At 40.6% G+C, this 19,772-nt stretch overlaps 2 protein-coding genes across 3 annotated transcripts; one reads left to right on the top strand and one right to left on the bottom strand.

The window, feature by feature from the left end:
- Positions 1 to 3,078: 3,078 nt before the first annotated feature.
- Positions 3,079 to 5,363, top strand: LOC110681129 (zinc finger protein weckle-like). 2 transcript variants are annotated; one of them, XM_021856900.1, is made up of 3 exons: positions 3,079 to 3,136; positions 3,208 to 4,733; positions 4,795 to 5,363. In XM_021856900.1, the coding sequence occupies exons 2-3, from the start codon at positions 3,256 to 3,258 to the stop codon at positions 5,279 to 5,281; spliced, it is 1,965 nt and encodes a 654-aa protein (XP_021712592.1). In that variant the 5' UTR covers positions 3,079 to 3,136; positions 3,208 to 3,255; the 3' UTR covers positions 5,282 to 5,363. The 2 variants fall into 2 exon arrangements, with proteins under 2 accessions (XP_021712592.1, XP_021712591.1); XM_021856899.1 differs by lacking the exon at positions 3,079 to 3,136 and having other exon boundaries at positions 3,143 to 4,733.
- Positions 5,364 to 6,000: 637 nt separating this feature from the next.
- On the bottom strand, positions 6,001 to 6,740 carry LOC110681130 (low molecular weight phosphotyrosine protein phosphatase 1-like). Its single transcript, XM_021856903.1, has 2 exons — positions 6,591 to 6,740; positions 6,001 to 6,514 (listed from the first exon to the last, which is right to left on the bottom strand). The coding sequence occupies exons 1-2, from the start codon at positions 6,697 to 6,699 to the stop codon at positions 6,069 to 6,071; spliced, it is 555 nt and encodes a 184-aa protein (XP_021712595.1). The 5' UTR covers positions 6,700 to 6,740; the 3' UTR covers positions 6,001 to 6,068.
- Positions 6,741 to 19,772: the final 13,032 nt, after the last annotated feature.

Raw genomic sequence — 19,772 nt, 5'->3', positions numbered from 1 at the left:
CCGATTATCACTCATCGACTTTCGTAATACGCTTCAGATATACTTACCATTATATCACTTCTCACTATCACAGTTACAAATTTTCATCAAAATAACATCACATCATTTTCATATAAATTCATTGTTATTACCATTTGCCATCTATTATCATTACTAAGGAATTATAAGATATTCAATTTAAATTTTTCATTATTTTTGTCATTACTATTCAAACTACGATCCAGAAAGTTACAGTAAAAAAAAATCACTTCGATCCATTCTTCTGCACTCGCTGTCATTATAAACGCTTTTATCATGCATGTGTGAAGAACTAGGCAGTATTGTTTATCTGTGTCTGTTTGTCTGTGCATATACTTTTAACAAAACCACAGACAAACAGACGTAACACTGATGACATTTCCATCGACCACTCATTTAACGATCATTTCAAATTCGATATGTTACAAATCTCACAACCAAAGGCGCGCGCATCGTTTTTCTTCGCGTTTGACCTTTCACACTACCGCCATCTGCCGGTCTTGTTGCACGAAACACCTTTTCGTGCAACATGCTCACCAGATGATGATAGTGTAAACTGGGCGATGGATTTAGAAGAAATTTGTTCTAAGTGTTACGTCTGTTTGTCTGTGACAAAACTATTACAATCACTTCCTATTTCATTTTCAAATTTTCATCGCCATATATTTTATTATAAAATCACTACCGTCAAGCTACCATTCACCGTGCATTTAAGAAAAATTTGCACTTCAAAAAATGATATAACTTTTCCAAATAATTTGAAGCGTATTAGAATACCACTACGTAGCGTACAATTATATAATAATTCGGGGAAAAATCTAAAACTAAAAATTACTCAAAAATTATGTTTGAAAATCTCATGTTAAGGTCGCCTCGTACCGTTCTATGTCACCATTTACCGTGCACACTAGTGCACCATTCACCGTGCGTATAGATTTCGCCATGATTTAATTTTGTTTCTTGAATAAACGTTGTTGATGGAGCAACTATGTTGCTAATAGTTTGCGCACTCATTTTTAAGACTGTTCAAATCTTCATTTACAATAAAATCCATAAAAAGTTTAAAAAAAAAATAAATAATTATTTTTTCATTAAAATCGTTATAAGAGGTTTGACTGTATTGTCCAAATCATTCCATATTCACTCAAAAACTAAATATGAAGTAGTTTAATGACGATATAACAATAAATCTATTATTACCGAATAATTTCATGCCTTTTACACTAATGCACGGTAATAGGAACCATACATACTGAGAGGGATCCATTCACCGTGCATTTGGGTTTCGACTGAAACACAATATAAAATTCTAATTTGCATAAAATCTCATTGCTCATACGATGAAATACATCTTACTAATAGTATGCACAATGAAAACTTGTTGAAATTTTGAAAAAAATCATACTCTATCGTTAAAATGAAAAATGTGAATTTTTGGTGTTTCTACTAAGAGTGTTGAAAAATCTTATTATCAAACAGAATTCACATGATTTTTACTACATAAACTAGGTTTTTCAAAATGCTTTGTGACAAAAACTACTTCATTTCATCAGTTTTATCTTATTTTGCTGACAAAAAAATAGTTTGTGAAAATTGTATGAATATTCTGTAGGAATTTGTATATGTGCACGGTGAATGGAGGCCGCACGGTGACTGGTGACTTAACGGTATTAGAACCTTCACAATCACACACAATTTAATAACGACGAGTGTAACGCACAGTTCCACTAAACACCCATTCTTATGTTGCATTATAAAACGATTGATCAGACGCAAGCTTCGAAACTTAACCACCATTCCTTATTAGCATAAAGGATGCTACAGCTTGTGTAAACGAACTGAAACATCAACAACCAGCACTGGTTTAAGGTACCGTGGGGCAAGTGGGTAATGGATTTCGTATTGTTGGGATTCTTCAAATCCTAGAGACTTTAAATTAAAACAAATGAGGTCGTGTATATTTTTAGCTTGACTCCCACCAAATATAAGCAATATGCTGAAATTTATTTATATGTCAAATTGAAGGAAAAAGTACAGAACAAGTTTTGAAAAACGTCTCCTTACAAGTGGGGTAAGAGAAAAGTTTATCGTTTTGAACAATTCATTCAAAAACTAACAGTTATATTCACGATTTCTATTACCTTTAACATTTGTTAAGGCGTCCCAATGAACAATAACATAAGTAACATGTGAACAAAGACACATTTATTCTTGTTACTTGAATTTTCTCCTGCTCAGTTATGTTTGTTGAAATGATTCGACAACATTATAACTGCAACATTTCCAATGTTAGTTCTTACAGCAATTGCATTTCTGCTCTGTAGAATTTCCACCGCTCGTTATTTGTTTTTGAGATAGTCGGATAACTCTTCGGGAGAAATCAAACGGAATCCTTCAATAACGTATTTAGAATCTTTTTTATGCGGATAGACCTATACCTCATTTTTATGTTTTGAACTAGCTTTACACAGACATTCCACGAGATTTCCGTGTATTCTCTAATATTGCAACCTTTCTGTCAACGTCTTCCTTTTAATTGTGTTTAAATGTTTAAATGTGTTTAAATTTAGTTACTTTTAGGTCTACGTCGAATTAATTCTAAAACTTTTTTTATTGCAGTTTGAAACTGTCACAGAGGACAACTAGGAAGTGGTACAGGAAATTATTTTCAGCAAATTTTTTCCACTGAAAATATTAAAATAAGATTGTACGCCGTCAACTTGTTACGGAGTAATAGTTGACAGGATAACAATTTTTCGCTCTATTATGCAATAATGGCTGAAAAATCTCAGAAATCTATTACCTATCGTAATGTTCTCAATGGCCTCAAAGGTTTACGCATGAGTTCAAAACGTTAATTCACATATTCAGTAAAATATATCAATTGTTTTCACTTACCCCATTTACCCACTTGCCCCGCGGTACCTTATTCAAAACCTTTTGAACATATTGGGCCACTCTAAAGCGAGACGACACAGGGTGAGCCAAAGGAGCCAAAAAATATACAGCAAATTCCACAACTCACCGCTAGGTGGCTATGGCTATGCACTTTCATATACTTTTCATGTGTGGATAGATGCATTTATGAATGCAAATGCATTAGGTGTCATCTTTACAGGTTTTGATTGTGTTTCAATTTCATAGTAAACAAACCATTTTATTGAACGAGTAAAAAATTTACTATTTTAGACCGAAATGAGCGATCATCGCTAGGGAAACCAACATACTTTAAGCACTATGGACAAACTGGTACAAAAGTGTCTTGCACCGGACTGCAACTCAACCACGGACCAGCCCGGAATCAGCTTCTTCGACTTTCCGAGTGAGGGTCGCGATCTGATACGCTCATGGAACAAAGCCCTGGGATTCCGTGCCAACTGCAAACACATACCCGATCCGAAGGTTTGCGATCAACATTTCCTACCGGAGGAAATCGATCGGAATGTGGTTCCTGCAGTGCTAACTCAACCGGATGCCGTGCCATCGGTGGGTGTTATCAGCTCCATGGATGATAAGCCGGGGCCAACGGAAGTTATGACACGGGAAGGAAGCGGCAGTGAAGCTAGTTACTGTCGGCTATGCGCAAAAGACGAAAGACAACCACTGAAGAATAGTTTGGAGAAGCTGATGAAGTGCAGCGATACGGCCAAGCTGCTAGACATTTGCTTGGAATCTAGCAGGAAGTACGACATGCTTCCGAGTGGAGTGTGTGATGCATGTGCGCACATGATGAAATTCTGGACCAAGTTTGTGAGGACATGCAGTGCCGCACAAATCAAGTTGGTCAAGATGTTGGGGGTGATAAAGAATGACGACGAGGAAGACTGTAGTAAACTGGACACTGAAGCAGTTGTTGCAACACAAATCAAAAGAGAAGATGAAGAACCCAGCGAAATTCCAACGGATTACTTGGTGGTGGGACTCGGGAAAGATGAGAAAAGCCTTGGTGCGTGCTACGATATAAGTGAAGAAACGGAGTTCGACAATGACTTGCAAAAGGCTGTTGAAAAGCTAGAACACGATCATGCAGTAAAAGAGGAACCATGTGAGACGAACTCCGATCCGGACTATGATATGCCAAAGGATTTTGGCGCGTATTCAAGTTCGGAAAGCCATTCTGGAACGGATGAAGATGACGACGATGAGTATGAACCAGAAGAAGAGCGTAGAAGAAACAGTGAGATGAAATATGAAGTCCCCGAAGAAGATGACACCTTTGTTGAAGAGAAACCAAAAAGGAAACGCGGTCGACCAAGGAAGAATGACCCTCGTCCACCAAAAGGGCCTCGAAAGCCCAGGGAAAAACGAGATAGAAGTACCGACGAGAAGCCAGCATCTCTCTGCAAGCAAGTTTGCCAAATATGTGGCAAAATTCTTTCAAGCAGTGCCACATTCAACGTTCACATGATGACGCACACCCAACAGAAGGACATCGTGTGTCCAATTTGCGATCGAAGGTTCTACATCAAGCAACAACTGAAGATCCACATGGAGTCCATTCATGAGAAGAAGGACTTTGTGTGCAACATCTGTGGACTGAAATGTCGCTGGCGGAAAAGTCTTCGCAGACATATGCTGCTCCACGACGATAATCCTTACAAACATAAGTGCACCTATTGCGACAAAGCCTTCGCTAGACCTAATCAGCTGCGGTATCACGTCATGAAGCACACAGGGGATCGGGTGTATTGCGATATCTGCGGTGCAGATTACAGGTAATTTGTAATGAAACAATCTTTAACATCTTTGGCTTGATTTTCGGTTTCCTCGTTCCAGGTTCAACTACATGTTGACGCAGCACAAAATTCGTAAGCATGGAATTGTGGTCGAAGGCGTTCAGCTGTACAAGCAGAGCGCACGAAAGAAGAAGAGTGAATGTGGAGCACAGTCCACAAGTTCTAAAAAGTTACGTGTTGTCCAACAAGACGAAACGCAAATACAGCTACCGGTAGATCCTCCGGTACATCCTTCCATAGCACCGATAATTCAACAGATGGCAATGTCTGAACATGACCGTACTAGCCATAGCGACCTAACGCACGTCTCCGATATGGGAAGTCCTGCTACAACGGCTTCGTTTGCAACGATCGGATCTCCCGAACCAGCGTCACATTTTTCTGGTCATCCACATCCCGCACTGCAACAGTCACAACTGCAGCAACATCACCAACAAGCCTCTCCAATGAGTGGATACAACGGAGCAGTGCTAACCATGCCGATGCCATCGAGTCTGATAGGGTTCCCATCATTGAATAGGCAATAGAATATCACATATTTTAATAAGTGCGTTTTTACATTACGAAACAATAAAGTAGAGCAACACAAGCAAAATCGATACGAATGAACTTTTATATTAATTATTCCGTTTCGGACGTCTTCAAGACTTCAAGCAGTTTGTTGTTCAGAGATGCCTTCACTAATTTCATAGGATTTCCTCCAAAACTGTCGTTCAGCATTTCGTTAAGATTTTAACCAGGAATATAACTTGGAATACCTTTAGGAATTACTCCTGAGATTCCTTCAGGAAGTCATCCAGAAATGCTCTGAGAAATTATCCAAAGGCCTTAAATAATTTATCCAGGATTCTTTCCAGTGATCTTATGCTTCTTGACATTACGTCCCCACTGGGGCGGAGCCTGCTCCTCAGCTTATAGGTCTTATGTGGATGTAACACCAGAAAGAAGAACTCGATACCTCTTAAGGCGAAGATGAATCGAAGCCAAACTTCATATTTTCAAGAGCACGGATGTGGAGAACCAAACATCCGTTTGAGCTGAAAACCTAATCGATTGGTCACCACCAGCTAGTGACCAATCGATTAGGTTTTCAGCTTAAACGGAGGTTTGGTTCTCCAGATCCGTGCTCTTGAAAGTTTGAAGTTTGGCTTCGATTCATCTTCACCTTAAAGTCCATGGTCCCTTCAACATTGAGTTACAGAGAGTTGCCTGTATTTATATTTTCAAGCAATAAAGTAGACCAAGATCAACATTCAAAACCGATCACCTTTATTTCACAAGCAAAACCTTTGCCTACAGCACCAAACAGCTCTATCACAGTTCACCTCTCTCGACCTTTTCGAGGAACCCTTTGCAACACCGCACGCACTGGACGTAACATTGCTCGAATCCCTCCGACCCCTGGTCGTAGTACGGATCGCGAATGATTTTGCCCGGTGCGTCCGTATCGTAGTCACCCAAAAAAAGTTGCTTCGCCTTGGACCCTTTCGGGGCGCGACTCTTCAGGTCGGACATGTTCTCCTGGTCCATGCCGAAGATGTAGTCGTAGTGATTGAAGTCATTCTTGGTGATCTGCCGGGCGCGGTTCTCGTAGGGCAACTCGTGCTTCTTCATGGTGGCCAACGCCCGGTGATCCGGCAAGTTCCCAACGTGCCATCCCCCTATGGCAGCGCTGTCCACTTCCCACTGGTCAGCGACGCCGGCTTCCCGGATGGTCTTCAGGAACACTGCTTCCGCTATAGGCGAGCGGCAAATGTTACCTACAGAGGAATTATGATAATGGAATGCTTAGTGAATCGTGCAGTCTAATCAGGGATTGGAAAATGAGATACTTACCGAGGCAGATGAATAGAGCCTTTTTCTTGTCGGCCATTTGAACGGTGCGATTTTCACTATAGTTTGCAGATAAATAACGATGCCTTTGGAAAAGGTTAACCTCTGCCATACATAGAGGTTCCCAAACATTTTAATTTTATTTGTAATTTTATTGTTAAAATCATGTAAACTTATTGGTAATATTTTATATCGTGACACCGTTAACAATTTTCTTTTAGTTATTTAATTTATTTGTGTATGTTTCATTTGCAAAGCTTCATCATTACAGTATCTTGGAAACAAGAACTATCATTGGAAACTAAAAATTGTATAATGAATAATTGTATTTTTATTTTGTCTCTACTTCTAAATGAATAATAACATTTCCAAAGTATGTTTGTATTTTTATACTATAATTGAATAATCTTCTTTCAAGATTTCATGAAGATTGATTAAAAATTGATTTTTTAAGAGCATTTTGCAGAATACGACCGACGTAATTGTTAATATTATTATTATTTTCATTAACGAGATTTGCAGCCCGAGGCTGCCTCATCTCGGGACGTAATTGTATATTTTGCTCGTTTGTAAAATATATGAGGAAACCCGAATGAAATTCTACTTATTTTATGTGAGCACACGCTCGCACACAGATCACACAAATCTTAATTTGAAGATTTTCCTTTCAAGTTTCGATAAATCTTAAACTCATCTTGCGCAACATAGGTTTTCTGTTGTTTGACTAACCGGCTTGAATGTGACAATTCTGAGTACGGTCATATATTGTATGTAATGAATACTAATGTATCAGTAGATTGGACCATGCAATAAACCGTACATTTTTAGATAAAAACGACATGTGCTATTTTTGGTGGATAGATCGCCTCTAGTTTAATCGATTTGCCAAATATCAGCGTTTTATTTTATCGAAAAGTTATATAAATAATTAAGTTTATGCTCAAAAATTAATTTGATCGCTCTTTTTATAAAGAAGAGGTTGAAATCTTTCTGTTGACGCCAAAAGATCTCTGTTAAGCCTTTTTGTTATTGTTCGAAACATTTTTAAGTGGACTGTAGTTTTTGAATAGGTCACGGCTTCCCGGATAGATGAAGGGGAAATTTGTGTCTTCCTTCAGATCGAAACACTTGAACGCCGGTTTATTCTCGGAACGACAATTGAAATTTATTCTCTCGGAACGAATAATTTAACTCATCCGCGTTACACTTCTGTTGGGTCGGGTGGTATTAAGTCAAAGAGGAGCTTTTCATTCCTAATTACTGTAGCTTATATACCTAGTACAAAGGTACAACTATATATATATCTATATCTATCTAGTGTTTCGTCTTTATTCCTCGGGACTCACCTAATTAGAAACAGAAAAATTTACCTACATTTTCGATGCACGCTGAAAAACATATAATGCCACTGATAACAAAACTTGTTCACTCAAGATAATGTCTTCATTTGATTCATGTGCCAACCCATATGGATTTTTGCAATGGGGGTTTGCATATGGAAAGTATGTGCGTAATCAATGGATTTTCGCCAATCTTAATTTCCATTGAAAGCATGATTATTTCATATCCAATCCATAATCCAGACACATACTTTACATGGGCGGCTTCAATGGAGTATATTGACCGAACAAATCATTTCAATGAACGTTTTCAGGTGTTTCTTGTTAAATCCAATAATAAGTGAAAACAAATAAGTGAATATAAATACAGTTTATTGACAGTTTCAATATGAATGATGAAACTATGAATTAGAATGAGCAGCAGAAGAAGACAAACCAAAAATTACCATCTTTTGGGGTCGTATTGGGTTTCTACGCAATCTCTGTGGGCAGAGGGTTCATCAGTTTGTAATCATTCTTTGCTGTTACATCTATCTGATTGAATTCGATGCCTCCATCTGCATAGAAGTAAACATAAGTTAAAACAATATCAAAGTATTGAATTTTAGCAAATATACTTTCCGATGCAGCCAAAATATCGCTGGATAAATACAGCTTCACAAGGTCACTACCTTTACTCAGACGCCATACTTTTTGCACAATGTTCTTCTGAAGAACATATAACTTGCACATACTTTAAATATGTTTCAAATGCTATAAATATGACACAAATAAGACTAATGATTCTGGCAATTTGAGCAATGTATGTGCAAATTCACATTAATTGAAGGAAGATATTTTCTTGAGTGTTGAAAATTTCTTTGGTTTTCCACCGTCAGAACCACCACGCTGCTGTTGTGAACGAAATGCGAGGTTTTTTCAACAGTGTTGTACGAAACACAACAGCGCGACGACTGAAGTGTTAAAAACTTTCATGAGTCGATGTTCCTTAACTCGATAGCGACAACATTTATTTACTGGAATTGTGTGAACAAATATTACCATGAATACTCAAAATTCAAAAGCATGTACTGGGAGATTCGATGTTCAACGCGTAGTGCTTCTATATATCCACATAGATAAGAAAGTTATATGTTATAATTTCGTGTAGCAAAATTTCCTGAAATTGAAAAACACTTTCAAATTGAAAAATATTTTCAAAAAAAATTTTTTTTGTGCCGGTTGTACATAATGGAGGAAAGCATAAATCCTCTTAAATGTTTTTCTTTATACAAAAGTTTATAGTGAAATATCTTTCTCCATAAAAAATGAAACGATTTAACTTAACTTTAATTTATCAGAATTATAGGATAGCAAAAATCCTACCATCGCAATCTAGAAATATATACAGTCGAATTTCGTTCGTTATCTTTAGATGGGCTTCATTTTAATTGGGCTCCCGTTGAGTGGGTTATAGCCCACCTAAAACGAAGTCAAACGTCATTTTCTGACATAAGACGCAATTTATCAATGTTGGTAGTTCTGAGTTTCTTTTGTTCTTGGTTATTTGACAGCTCAAAACTCAGCCCGATTAGTGAAAGTCTTTCACTAAAAGGGCTACAGGTTTAGTGCAACGAACGAAAGTTGACTGTACTGCTTCACGACTAAAAATGGATGAACCAACGTGCGAAGTTCGATTTTTGACCAACTTCGCCGCGTCGCGAGTCACTTCGTTATAGTGCGCATCCTTCGCCGTGTGCATTATGCGCACTATTGAGGATCGAGTTGCGACGCGGCGAAGTTGGCCAAAACTCAATCTTCGCACGTTGGTTAACCCGTTTTTAGTCGCGAAGCAGTATATACCGCAAAACAACCTTCCAGCGGATAAATTCTCAATCAGATTTTTTACCGCCAGACATGCTGTTCCTGTTCGATTTTGGAAGCATGCCAAAAAGGTTCATGGTGCCGAAATCGAACCGAGCCAAAATAGAACCACAGACAAACAGACGTAACACTTAGAACAAATCGCGATCAAAATCATAGTCACGAGGACATGTACGCCCAATGCTAAAATCGGTGTGTTTGGCCGACGAGCCAACAGATGGCATTAGTGTGTAAACGTCAAACGCGAACAAAAACGATGCGAGCGCTGCGGGTGGCGGATTGGCCACCTACCATATTTTTGAATCAACCGTTAGAAAAGTGGTCGATGGACAATGATGAGAGTGTGACGTCTGTTTGTCTGTGATAGAACGGTTGTTCAAATTAAAACTTCTATCACCGTGATAATGACCACGAATCAAATTTAACTATTTTGAACATGGTATGAACCGGCCCACAGAAACATTGAGATCAACAAAACTGTTGGCTGACTCATGATCCATTTTTTTGTACATGTATTTCCGTGTTACCAAAATCGAAAAACTTTGCCGAACATATTCTTCTTCTTTCTAGCGTTACGTCCCCACTGGGACAGAGCCTGCTATGAGCACTTCCACAGTTATTAACTGAGAGCACAGACAAACAGACGTAACACTTAGAACAAATCGCGATCAAAATCATAGTCACGAGGACATGTACGCCCAATGCTAAAATCGGTGTGTTTGGCCGACGAGCCAACAGATGGCATTAGTGTGTAAACGTCAAACGCGAACAAAAACGATGCGAGCGCTGCGGGTGGCGGATTGGCCACCTACCATATTTTTGAATCAACCGTTAGAAAAGTGGTCGATGGACAATGATGAGAGTGTGACGTCTGTTTGTCTGTGATAGAACGGTTGTTCAAATTAAAACTTCTATCACCGTGATAATGACCACGAATCAAATTTAACTATTTTGAACATGGTATGAACCGGCCCACAGAAACATTGAGATCAACAAAACTGTTGGCTGACTCATGATCCATTTTTTTGTACATGTATTTCCGTGTTACCAAAATCGAAAAACTTTGCCGAACATATTCTTCTTCTTTCTAGCGTTACGTCCCCACTGGGACAGAGCCTGCTATGAGCACTTCCACAGTTATTAACTGAGAGCTTACTTTGCCAATGACTATTTTTGCATGCGTATAAAGTGTGGCAGGAACGATGACACTTTATGCCCTGGGAAGTCGAGAAAATTTCCAACCCGAAAAGATCCTCGATCGGTGGGATTCGAACACATGACCCTCAGCTTGGTCTTGCCGAACATATAAACTTTCTCAATATATAGAAAATTGAAGAAATAGTGTTACTAGCGCCACCTAGCAGATGAATTCCCATTCACATTTTTTTACCAACAGCCTTCTAGATCTTCATGATCTAACAGATCTCGCGCTTAGTATCATACAGGCGTATCTGCAGTGATCGATTTTCTCTTTGGAGTAGTACACGAAATATAATCGATTTTCGTAACATTTCACGATGCAGAACGACAAAGGACGATGAATTCTTTCTAATTAATCATAAACAGCAGTCGAAGAAAGTCAGTGGGCTGAGTAATTAGCTAAAGAGAAAATCGATGAAGAGAAATCGATCATTGCAGATACGTCCTTATGGAACTGAACGCTAGAGATTAATTCTCAACCGGATGGTTCTCTGCCAAACAGCCTTTGATCTGTTGAACCAATTTACTGAAGACACCTTCCTTCTAGCTTATCAGTATCTTAAAGTATAGAAAGTTCGAGAAAACTGGTTATTTCCCCAACCTAGGAGATGAATTTTTAATTAGATTTGCAACTGCCCTTGATCCTTGATCTGCTGAACAACTTTGCCGAAGTCACAAACCTTCTAGCTTATCAGGATCTCTCAATAAAGAAGATTGAAGGAAATTTGTCACTAGCGCACGGTGTGCTGAAACACACACATTATCAAACTTGCATGAACCTCCGATCTTTCTTCATTGAAAGTTAGCCATTGCAGTCAAAAAAGCTTGCGACATATTAAAAAATCTTTCTTCGGCAAAAATTTAAAAAAAGTCGGTCGTTGCATTTTTGACCTTTTTTCATATGTATATGGATTCATAGGAGAATAATACAGTTACACTTATTTTAATGAATTTCAACGGCTCGAAGGCCATGGCATTGCAATTGCAATTGCAATTTGGCAAATCCTTATCACGAATAAATTATCGAACGTTTCATATTGAGTATCATTTTCTATGTACACACACACATTATGACCAACCCATTGTGGTATGCCGCATTTTATACAATAACAAATTTCACTAACGCTTCAGAATAGTTATCTTTTCTTTCGAACTTGATGTATTTTACTCAACAAAATACTTCTCGAGAATTAGTTTGGCAGGAAAGATAAGATGATTAAACCATTAATTGCGACGAAAATCAAAAGTTACGGAGATCATAACGTTTTCTGTAGTAGTTAAAAAGTTATGAATGTTTTCTCATCAGGTGTCGAGATTTTTTTTCCAAAACTATGAAAAATATGAAGAATAAATGCGGCGAAGAAAGTAAATTGATCTGACGTTGTCCCGCATGACTTCAGTGGAGGGCACAGTTTGCAAAACATTGCTTAATCTTGTTACACAAACGATAAATTAGAGGATAGCATAAATTATTTTGTTTAGAAATCTTATATTTTCTTGATGTGTAACGATATTTTACAATATTTGTATCTCTAGTTTTGAATGTATACAAGGCTCTGCGTAAAAATCTACCTTTTTCTATCACTCTTTCAAAAAAGTGGAGAGCAACAAGGCAAGTGAAGGTGAAAAATGTTGTACAAAATCGGAACAGTGCAGTGTCCTTTATTATTGTATACCGTGTACCCCCGCTAATTTGAACGGTACCACATGCAAACCATCGGGGTTCATTTCTAATTCGAACTTCTAGTCACCCTACGAACAACAGAAAATCGTACTTCTGATTACCCTTTTGGCTGTTTTGTTTTGATTCTGCGTTCCGTCCCACAGCGTTCCATTTCACTTTAGTGCGTTCCATGAGCTGAATGATGTTTGAACCATTTTTAATCTGAACGATGTGCAAATTAGCGGGGTACAAATTAAAAAGTGTTCAGATTAAACGTGGTCAAACCAACGGGGGTACCAGGTAGTTGTATATTTCTATAGCTGTATGTTATTGCATAATTTTATAAAAATTTCTGCTATCTCAAAGAAGCTTCAACGATGTCCAATGATTCCAATTATTCATTATCGTCCAGTATGTTTACTCTAAATCTATATAAGATTATGTCAATAAGTGAAGTCGATAATAACGGCATGCCACGATAGGCTGGTCATATTGTGTGAGTTTAGGTAGCAATAATACTTAATTTGAAACGTGTGAAAATATATTCGTGTTCAAAATATGTTATATTGGTTTTTAAGCTGTTAAAAATCATCAAAATTAGTGTAAATCTAATATTTTCCTACGAACCCCTATATAAAAAAGGCCAAAAAACAAAAATCAACTTTTTTTTTTTAATTTTGCCGATGAAAGATTTTTTATATGTCGCAAGCTTTTTTTGATTACCAAGTCTAACTTTTAGTGGTAAAAGATCGGAGGTTCATGCAAGTTCAATAATATGTGTGTTTCAGCACACCGTGTAGCGTCACCCAGCGGATAAATTCTCAGCCACTGCCAGATAGTCCTTGGACTACTAAGCAACTTTGCCGCAGATACCAACTTTCTTGAGATATAGAAGATTGTGGAAAATTTGTAACTAGCACCATCTATCTGAGAAATTCCCAATTAGGTTTATTACTGCCATATTGCTTTTGGTCTGCTGAGCAACTTTGCCGAAGACGCCAACCTTCTAGATCATGAGGATCTCGAGATATAGAAGATTGAAAAAAATATAGGACCAAGGATAAATTCTTAACTAGTGTTGCTTCTGTCGGCGCGGTAAAAAGTTAGACATGGTTCCTCGCCGAAGTTGGATTTTTCTCAGAACCTATAAGAGGTACCTAACTTCGGAAGTGGTGCATTCGATTTGCATCTGAATGCGATCGAATGCGCCCTACTTCCGAAGTAGGGTATCTTGCTTGGATTCCGAGAAAAATCCAACATCGGCGAAATGCAATTTCTAACGATTGATCGAACTTACAATATTGCCAGACAGCCCTTAGTCTACTGATCAATTTTGCCGAAGACATCAACCTTCTAGCTCTTCAGGATCTTGAAATAAGATTGAAGACAATTTGTTAGTGGCACAATCCGGAATAACTTGGGAACCACTTGGCCCACATTCCCAAGTTTCCTGGACTATAAATTACACTGAAACAAGCTTTGTGGTAAAAAATACCATATTAGGGGTTACTATCAACAGAACAGCACCAACGATTTTCAACTGAAGTTATTTTAACTTTAAAACAACAAGATTTATTGTATATTCTACTACCATTGCAGTTGGTGATGAAGATAGTAATTTTGATCACTTTGTAGTAAAATTAACTGTTAGTTGTACTATAAGCTAGTTCATTTAACCATAGTAAATTGTGAACATGACTAGCCAGTAATTGTAATATTCAAGTATTTATATACAATTTATACTATGTTGTAGTAAATGTTAGAATGGATATTTCTATAGAAAAACTACAACATAGTAAAATAGCTTCCTGATAGTATTTTCATGGTAAAATGAAATAATCGCGATGATTTATGTATTTTTTTTCTATTTTTGTTACAAACAACATGCTCTCGAAGCACTTGTTCGAATCAGTTTACGTTTCGGTGATACGACTGCCGATGAAGTTGCCACGTTATTTACTGGAACTTGGTAACTACAGCTTGCTGCAGCTTCTGCGTCGCCTGCGAGTCCGAACCGGCATCTAAAATAAACAACAAAAGAAAAGTAATCTTAAAATGTAAAAATAATGATAACTTTTAGCCTTACCATCGATTAATTCGATATCCTCCGGATTAGTGATAATCAGCTCCCCCAACTTCACCTCACAATCTTCTTTGTTATCCATTTTCGCACGAATTTTCACAATTTTCAAAGGTGTTGAAAAATGTCCGCACGGTTTTACTCGCATATGGCAATGAATGATAAAATGGCGGCTCGTGCGTTATGCATATTTTAGTAGGTTTTTGCATGTGAAAATTATGTTGGCTGGATGAAGGTTAAATTACTTGTTCAAAATCAGTTTTCCAATTTTACAAATTTGGAATAATTTTAGAAATCGTGCATGCAGATATGTGAATCCATAATTGGGTTGTTTAGTGAAGAAAAATTAACAGTATTTTGCAGCCTGTTCGTAAGAGCACATTTTTTTAAGTATGACACGATTTTATTGCACTTCAATATCTTAATGTTGATATTTTAAATGATTAAAAAAGATTTAAATCCGTCGACTCAATGACACTTCAATTTACATAATGACAACTCGTTCCGAAGTAAAAATTTCCGAGGGGTGATTCAAAGGTGATTTCCATACTAATTTCGAACGTGTTTAAAAAATACATAGTTCCAGGTCACGGAAAGTTATGAAATTTTGGATTCTAGTTAAATTTTTAACGTAGATTCAGAATATGTAAGAAACTGAATACCCCTAAACAAGCCAATTGATCAAATAATATTCATAAAATTCAATTGTAGTCAATTGGGAAGTCGATAAAATTTCATACCCGAAAAGGTGCTGGGGCAGCAGGGACGACAGTCCAGGGGCTTAACGGACCCCCCCCCCAGGACCTCTGCGAGTTGGGGAGTTGCCCAGGATGTGGTGAAGTTCGCAGTGGGCTCTGATGAACCTTCATAAAAACCACAAAAATCCGAATGCAACTCTGTCACAGCGACCGGTGCCGCTTAAAGTACCCTAGCCCAAACTAACAGGAGTGCCAACCGGCACATCAGGATTGATACCAGTGAGATCCTGATTATGGCATACTGGTCGCGATACAAACGGACAAGGCATGGAATCACGAGTAGGAGTGCTTCGAGCACATTGGGACCAACGCCAGTACGGCCCCAATTATGTATACTGGCAGCGCACGACAAAGGACAAGTAACGGTATATGTACTGGATAATATGCTTTGAGGCTGACAGCGGCGACATTCTACTCCCTTAGTAGGGTCGGGTGACACTGGCCCGAAACGGCGAGTGGGTTAATGGCGCAGGCTGCCCCCGTCCCGTAAAACCGTGGCAGGCCTTAGAGTACGTTCCAAATCCGTCGCCTGGTTGTTCCAACTGGGCGGGAGTAGGCTCAGATGCCATTACCTGACCTGCGCCGATCCGGCTCTGAACATAGTACCCCATAAAGGAATATGTCAACCCTAGCATGGCCTCCCTGCTTGCATAGATAACCATGGGATTATAAAGGCGACTATTCCAGCGGAGATGGATAGCGGCTCTTAGGGGGACCCATAAGAGATGATCAACCAAAACAAACAACTAGCGGAATGTGAAGGAGAGGCTTCTGGACCTATCAGTAACCGGCTAAGGTTCCCGTCAAGGAAGGAGGCGACCAACTTTATTGAAAACAGTGTGGGCAAAAGCCTAGATACTGTGACGACGGCAGGCACTGGCCGCTCCAGTGCAACATGTGTAGTGACCGATGGCCCGGGACTAATCGAGGCCATGGATCGCAATAGGGAGTACCTCCCTAAAATGCAGGTAGCTGCTGAGCAACTTGATGTCATCATCGAATATGTTAAAAGCAAAACAAACATCAGCAAAGACTTGAAAACAAGTCTACTGAAATTGCGACAATCAGTCCTAGCTGCAAAGCAGGACTACGAGAAAGCCAAGGAACAACTGGGCAAGGTAGAAGGCCAAAAAGACACTAGGTCGTGTCAGACCGAAGTGTTTTCCTTCACAGGCAACGCGAATATATCTGATGATATTATTCGATACGCGATGCGGAAGAGGGAAGCTTCCGGGGATGATTACGTGGCGAAAAGACGTATGGTTGCTAAGGGAAAAGTGACCTACGCGGCCGTCCTCCAAAGCGGAAAAGCTGGCACGAGCCAAGCCCCGCGATCAAGAGGACATGGCAACAAAGGAGAGGCCAACACCAATCCTAAGGCCAAGAAAGCGAAGAAAAAGGAGCCACGGGTTAACCGGAACCAGGAACCACGGGCGCAAGGCAACAGCAACCCGTGGATACGAGTTGGAAATAAGAAAAAACAGAGGAAACCGAAAACGGAGCCCAAGGAGAGCGCTAAACCGAAAACAGCGAAACGTAGGAATTTAGGCGAAGCCCTCGTTATCAAAACGGAGGAAGCAAAATACGCCGAGGTTCTGAAGGCGATGCGAAGCACAGAGAAGCTATCGCCATTGGGCGCAGACGTGCGAAGCATAAGGCGAACTAGGATTGGTGAAATGATCCTAGTCTTAAAGAAGGACGCCAAGGAAAAGGGTGCAGTCTATAAGCAACTGGCACAAGAAGTACTTGGTGACGAGGTTGATGTAAGATCCCTTACTGCTGAAGCGACTCTCCAGTGTAAAAATCTGGATGAGGTCACCGATGCAGCGGAGGTCTCGGCTGCCCTCAAAGAGCAGTGTGACATCGACGTAGCCAGTAAGGCCATCCACCTTAGAAAGGGCCCGCAGGGCACCCAGGTGGCGGCGATCAGGCTGCCGGTCGCAGAGGCCAACAAAGCGAAGAACTTGGGCATACTCAAGGTAGGCTGGTCGGTTTGCCGGCTGAGCATACAACAGCCTCCTGAAGTCTGCTTCAAGTGTTTCGGGAAGGGCCATAAGTCGTGGAATTGCAATGGTCCCGACAGAAGTAAGATGTGCAGAAAATGCGGCGCTGAAGGCCATAGGGCAAGCGATTGTAAGCAAATCGCTAAGTGCCTAATATGTGTCGACAGAGCAGACAACGGACACTTAACGGGTGGACCCAAATGTCCGGGCACAAGCGGAGTATCAAAGCAGCCAAAACGGAAGTAACACAGTTAAATTTAAACCACTGTGATGCAGCCCAGCAGCTGCTTTGGCAGTCAGTCTCGGAAACCAAGACTGACGTGGTGTTATTATCGGACCCATACCGCATACCAGCCAACAACGGGAACTGGGTGGCGGATAGGTCTCAACAGCTAGCAGCTATAGGGACGACAGGACGATACCCAATCCAAGAAGTAGTCTCTAGCTCAAATGACGGTTTTGCGATAGCAAAAATCAACGGCGTGTTCTATTGCAGTTGTTACGCGCCCCCAAGGTGGTCGATTGAGGAATTTTCCCACATGGTTGACATGGTTTGAGGCTGACAGCGGCGACATTCTACTCCCTTAGTAGGGTCGGGTGACACTGGCCCGAAACGGCGAGTGGGTTAATGGCGCAGGCTGCCCCCGTCCCGTAAAACCGTGGCAGGCCTTAGAGTACGTTCCAAATCCGTCGCCTGGTTGTTCCAACTGGGCGGGAGTAGGCTCAGATGCCATTACCTGACCTGCGCCGATCCGGCTCTGAACATAGTACCCCATAAAGGAATATGTCAACCCTAGCATGGCCTCCCTGCTTGCATAGATAACCATGGGATTATAAAGGCGACTATTCCAGCGGAGATGGATAGCGGCTCTTAGGGGGACCCATAAGAGATGATCAACCAAAACAAACAACTAGCGGAATGTGAAGGAGAGGCTTCTGGACCTATCAGTAACCGGCTAAGGTTCCCGTCAAGGAAGGAGGCGACCAACTTTATTGAAAACAGTGTGGGCAAAAGCCTAGATACTGTGACGACGGCAGGCACTGGCCGCTCCAGTGCAACATGTGTAGTGACCGATGGCCCGGGACTAATCGAGGCCATGGATCGCAATAGGGAGTACCTCCCTAAAATGCAGGTAGCTGCTGAGCAACTTGATGTCATCATCGAATATGTTAAAAGCAAAACAAACATCAGCAAAGACTTGAAAACAAGTCTACTGAAATTGCGACAATCAGTCCTAGCTGCAAAGCAGGACTACGAGAAAGCCAAGGAACAACTGGGCAAGGTAGAAGGCCAAAAAGACACTAGGTCGTGTCAGACCGAAGTGTTTTCCTTCACAGGCAACGCGAATATATCTGATGATATTATTCGATACGCGATGCGGAAGAGGGAAGCTTCCGGGGATGATTACGTGGCGAAAAGACGTATGGTTGCTAAGGGAAAAGTGACCTACGCGGCCGTCCTCCAAAGCGGAAAAGCTGGCACGAGCCAAGCCCCGCGATCAAGAGGACATGGCAACAAAGGAGAGGCCAACACCAATCCTAAGGCCAAGAAAGCGAAGAAAAAGGAGCCACGGGTTAACCGGAACCAGGAACCACGGGCGCAAGGCAACAGCAACCCGTGGATACGAGTTGGAAATAAGAAAAAACAGAGGAAACCGAAAACGGAGCCCAAGGAGAGCGCTAAACCGAAAACAGCGAAACGTAGGAATTTAGGCGAAGCCCTCGTTATCAAAACGGAGGAAGCAAAATACGCCGAGGTTCTGAAGGCGATGCGAAGCACAGAGAAGCTATCGCCATTGGGCGCAGACGTGCGAAGCATAAGGCGAACTAGGATTGGTGAAATGATCCTAGTCTTAAAGAAGGACGCCAAGGAAAAGGGTGCAGTCTATAAGCAACTGGCACAAGAAGTACTTGGTGACGAGGTTGATGTAAGATCCCTTACTGCTGAAGCGACTCTCCAGTGTAAAAATCTGGATGAGGTCACCGATGCAGCGGAGGTCTCGGCTGCCCTCAAAGAGCAGTGTGACATCGACGTAGCCAGTAAGGCCATCCACCTTAGAAAGGGCCCGCAGGGCACCCAGGTGGCGGCGATCAGGCTGCCGGTCGCAGAGGCCAACAAAGCGAAGAACTTGGGCATACTCAAGGTAGGCTGGTCGGTTTGCCGGCTGAGCATACAACAGCCTCCTGAAGTCTGCTTCAAGTGTTTCGGGAAGGGCCATAAGTCGTGGAATTGCAATGGTCCCGACAGAAGTAAGATGTGCAGAAAATGCGGCGCTGA

This window comes from Aedes aegypti, unplaced genomic scaffold (assembly GCF_002204515.2).
Source record: "Aedes aegypti strain LVP_AGWG unplaced genomic scaffold, AaegL5.0 Primary Assembly AGWG_AaegL5_hic_scaff_44_PBJ_arrow, whole genome shotgun sequence".
In the NCBI taxonomy this organism is placed as follows: Eukaryota; Metazoa; Arthropoda; class Insecta; order Diptera; family Culicidae; genus Aedes; species Aedes aegypti.
This window is presented reverse-complemented; position numbering and strand designations above follow the sequence as displayed.

Coding starts and splice junctions, on each gene's coding strand:
- LOC110681130 (XM_021856903.1), bottom strand. CDS start 6,699: ATGGCAGAGGTTAACCTTTTCCAAAGGCATCGTTATTTATCTGCAAAC. Junction 6,515..6,590: donor GGCTCTATTCATCTGCCTCG/GTAAGTATCTCA, acceptor ATTCCTCTGTAG/GTAACATTTGCCGCTCGCCT.
- LOC110681129 (XM_021856900.1), top strand. CDS start 3,256: ATGGACAAACTGGTACAAAAGTGTCTTGCACCGGACTGCAACTCAACC. Junction 4,734..4,794: donor ATCTGCGGTGCAGATTACAG/GTAATTTGTAAT, acceptor TCCTCGTTCCAG/GTTCAACTACATGTTGACGC.